Raw genomic sequence first — 3,452 nt, forward strand, 5'->3', positions numbered from 1 at the left:
TATGTAACCAAATAGGCATAAACTCATATAAATTCATATATTGATTCACGCATGCATATGTACACATTTCCATTCAAGCCAATTGGATCAACCTTATATGCATTCTCATAATTACATACATACACACGCTCATACTGACATATGCATTTGGATCACCCCCACCCAAAAAAAAAAGCACCAGTGCAGAAAGAACTCACCTATTCTGGATAAAAAATTGAGTTCCAATATTTATTGTATAATGAAAGGGAAACCTTCTACCCTTTTATTCCTAAATGAATTAAACCCAAGTCTATATAAAAAAAGCTTTGTTCTGTTTAATAAGACTGAGTCTGCCTGGCTATTAAGGAAAGAACTGCTCTGTCCCATGGTAGGGAGAAGGTTGCCTGCTCCTTCTGCTCTCTCTGCAGCTTCTCCTTTTTTCTGAGTTCTCTCTCGGTTTTTTTGCATTTCTTGATTAGTTTTTTTAAGTTGCCTTAGAATTTCTTCTTTGTTGTTGTTGCTTTTGTTTTTTATTTGTTTTGTTTTGGAGGTTTTTTGTTTCATTCTATTTTTGTTTTTTGAGGCAGGGTTTCTCTGTATAGCCCTGGGTGTCCTGGAACTCACTCTGTAGACCATGCTTGTTTGAACTCAGAAATATGCTTGCCTCTGCCTCCCAAGTGCTAGGATTAAAGGCGTGCACCACTGCTGCCTGGCCTGTTTTATAATTTCTAAGTTATGTTACTCTGCATTTTCCTCCTAGTCTTGCTTTCTCCTCAAGCTCTGATATAACAATAATGCCTTTACTCTCATTATCATTACTCCTGATTCTCTGCCTTACGTCTAGGTTCTTCTTGAGTTCAGTTCTATCTAAAAAGTATTCTCCTGAGTTCTGTCTAAAAAGTTCTGTTCAGTTCTGGGTAAAAGGTGTTCTGTCTAAAAGGTATCCTCAGCTCAGTTCTGGCTCTTCTCTTTGCCTCAGCACTTACACAGCTTTCACAATACATGATCTCATAGTAAATAGTTCACCACAGCTTTACATATAAATTCAAATCAGAAATCAAATAAGAAGTTTACAACAGACAATGTTTACATCCATATCCATTAGGAGTAATTATGTGGCTAACCATTCATCATTTGTCACAATTCTACAGGTTCATGGAGAGTTAGAAACCATAACAACTATGACTAAGTAATTAGTGAAGTTTTGTAAGGATAAAGCCAGTAAATATTTTATTTTGTGTCCTAGCACTTTAAAGACCTTTGGTTAATGGTTTTAGAAGCTCTTGGAATATGCTCTGAGTAGAAGTGCCTGCTTGCTATCTCAGAAGCAATTAACTCATAACACTAAAGACTGGCAGAATTCTCATTGCAGTCTTGACTGCCAGAAATAATTTAATAGCATTGTATTATAAAAGAGTTAAAGATTACTATATTTTTAGGAACCCCTGTAGGATCATCAATAAGGATTAAGAAATCTTCAATTTATCAATATAGCATCACTACAAGACATTATATCATAATCTGCAGAGATCTGCTCAAAAGGATGGGCTAATACCTAGTGGTTGTCATATATATTTAATAACAACAGGAAAGCATATAAATAGCAGGAATCATTCCTAAAATAAATGTTCCCTGGGACTTCCCTACAAGAGAAAATCTATCATAGAGTTTTTTAAATCTAAGGCAGACCTATCTCAGGAAGATCATCTGCTAGTTTTTAGCTTCTCCTTGTCAGCTCCTGACACTAGTTCTGGAATGGCATTCAGAGATAAAACAACGTCTTTATGGATTTTCTTGATTATAAAAAGTATCACACTACAGTAACATATTTTGAGGAATATTTAAATTATATTCAACCCCAAAGATCTCTAATTTCTAAGGCTTATTTAAGCAAAAGTAGCACTTACACAAAAACTTAGCATTCTTCATAGCACAATGATTACTGCAATTTAGCAGAAAATTTCATGTCTTGTACATCATCCTTAATAATTCCTTTGGCTTCTTGTAGCATACCAGCAAGAAGATATGAGGAGTTTTTAGTAATGTTTTTTGCTACTGATGAGATCAACAAGAATCCTTATCTTTTACCCAACATGTCTTTGATGTTTACCCGAATTGTTGGCATGTGTGAAGACACATTTGGACTTCTGGATGAAATCTATTCACTACAAAAGAACAATTATTTTGATTTTGTTAATTATAACTGTGGAATACAGAGAATTTGTAATATACAACTTACAGGACCATCATGGATGGCAATCTTAAAAATGACAAGTTATTTTAAGAGAGTGAAGGTGAGAATGTGTGACACTGGATGAGTTCATAATATTCAGTCCACTCACAGGTGCCTAGGGAGAAACCTTGGTCAGCATTTGTTTCTGTGTGTGCTGTTTTACACATATTAAAAAGGACAAAAAATCAGATCATAGACACACTGTAGGAAATAGGCAAAACACTTTTCTAGAATGCTCAGAGATGACAAGAAGTGTCTAGAATATAAAATAAATAATACATGCTATTTATAGAATAATTTTCTATCCTTAATGGGAGTTCTGAAAGGTGAGTAATGTTATTTGTATATAAGTCCAAACTTCCTAACAATCATATTCCTCATGTGGATGTTTTATCCTCTCTTCTACATCTTTTAGATTTTCTTTGGGCCGTTTAATCCTAACCTGAGTGACCATGACCAGTTTCCTTATGTCTATCAGATAGCAACCAAGGACACACGTTTGTCCCGTGGCATGGTCTCCTTGATGCTTCATTTTAGATGGACTTGGATTGGACTGGTCATTTCAAATGATGACCAGGGTATTCAGTTTCTCTCAGACTTGAGAGAAGAAATGCAAGGATATGGGATCTGTTTAGCTTTTGTGAATATGATCCCAGAAAACATGCAGATATACATGACAAGGGCTAAGATATATGATAAACAAATTATGACATCAACTGCAAGGGTTGTTATCATTTATGGTGAAATGAACTCTACCCTAGAAGTCAGCTTTAGAAAATGGAGATATTTAGGTACAAAGAGAATCTGGATCACAACCTCACAATGGGATGTCATCATAAATAAAAGAGATTTCAGCCTTGATTTCTTTCATGGGACTGTCACTTTTGAACACCACCACAGTGAGATTGCTAAATTAAGGGATTTTATGCAAACAATGAACACTTCCAAGTACCCAGTAGACATTTGTAAGTGTATGCTATGGTGGAATTATTTTAATTGTTCAATATCTAAGAACAGCAATAGCAAAATGGATCATTTTACATCCAACAATACAGTGGAATGGTTAGCACTGCACAAATTTGACATGTCCCTGAGTGAAGAAGGTTACAATTTGTATAATACTGTGTATGCTGCAGCCCACACCTACCATGAACTCATTCTTCAACAAGTAGAGTCTCAGAAAATGACAGAATCCAAGGGAATGTTCCCTAACTGTCAACAGGTAAGGTCTCTTACATTT

The 3,452-nt window shown here is 35.3% G+C and overlaps 1 protein-coding gene across 1 annotated transcript; it reads left to right on the forward strand.

The window, feature by feature from the left end:
- Positions 1-1,987: 1,987 nt before the first annotated feature.
- LOC114615485 (vomeronasal type-2 receptor 116-like) lies at positions 1,988-3,434 on the forward strand (the record flags this gene model as incomplete). The annotated part of the gene is made up of 2 exons (XM_028761189.1): positions 1,988-2,273; positions 2,628-3,434. Coding segments are annotated over 2 exons (1,093 nt in total), but the record flags the coding sequence as incomplete, so codon positions are not given.
- Between the last annotated feature and the right edge of the window lie 18 nt (positions 3,435-3,452).

This window comes from Grammomys surdaster, unplaced genomic scaffold (assembly GCF_004785775.1).
Source record: "Grammomys surdaster isolate TR1022 unplaced genomic scaffold, NIH_TR_1.0 126710, whole genome shotgun sequence".
In the NCBI taxonomy this organism is placed as follows: Eukaryota; Metazoa; Chordata; class Mammalia; order Rodentia; family Muridae; genus Grammomys; species Grammomys surdaster.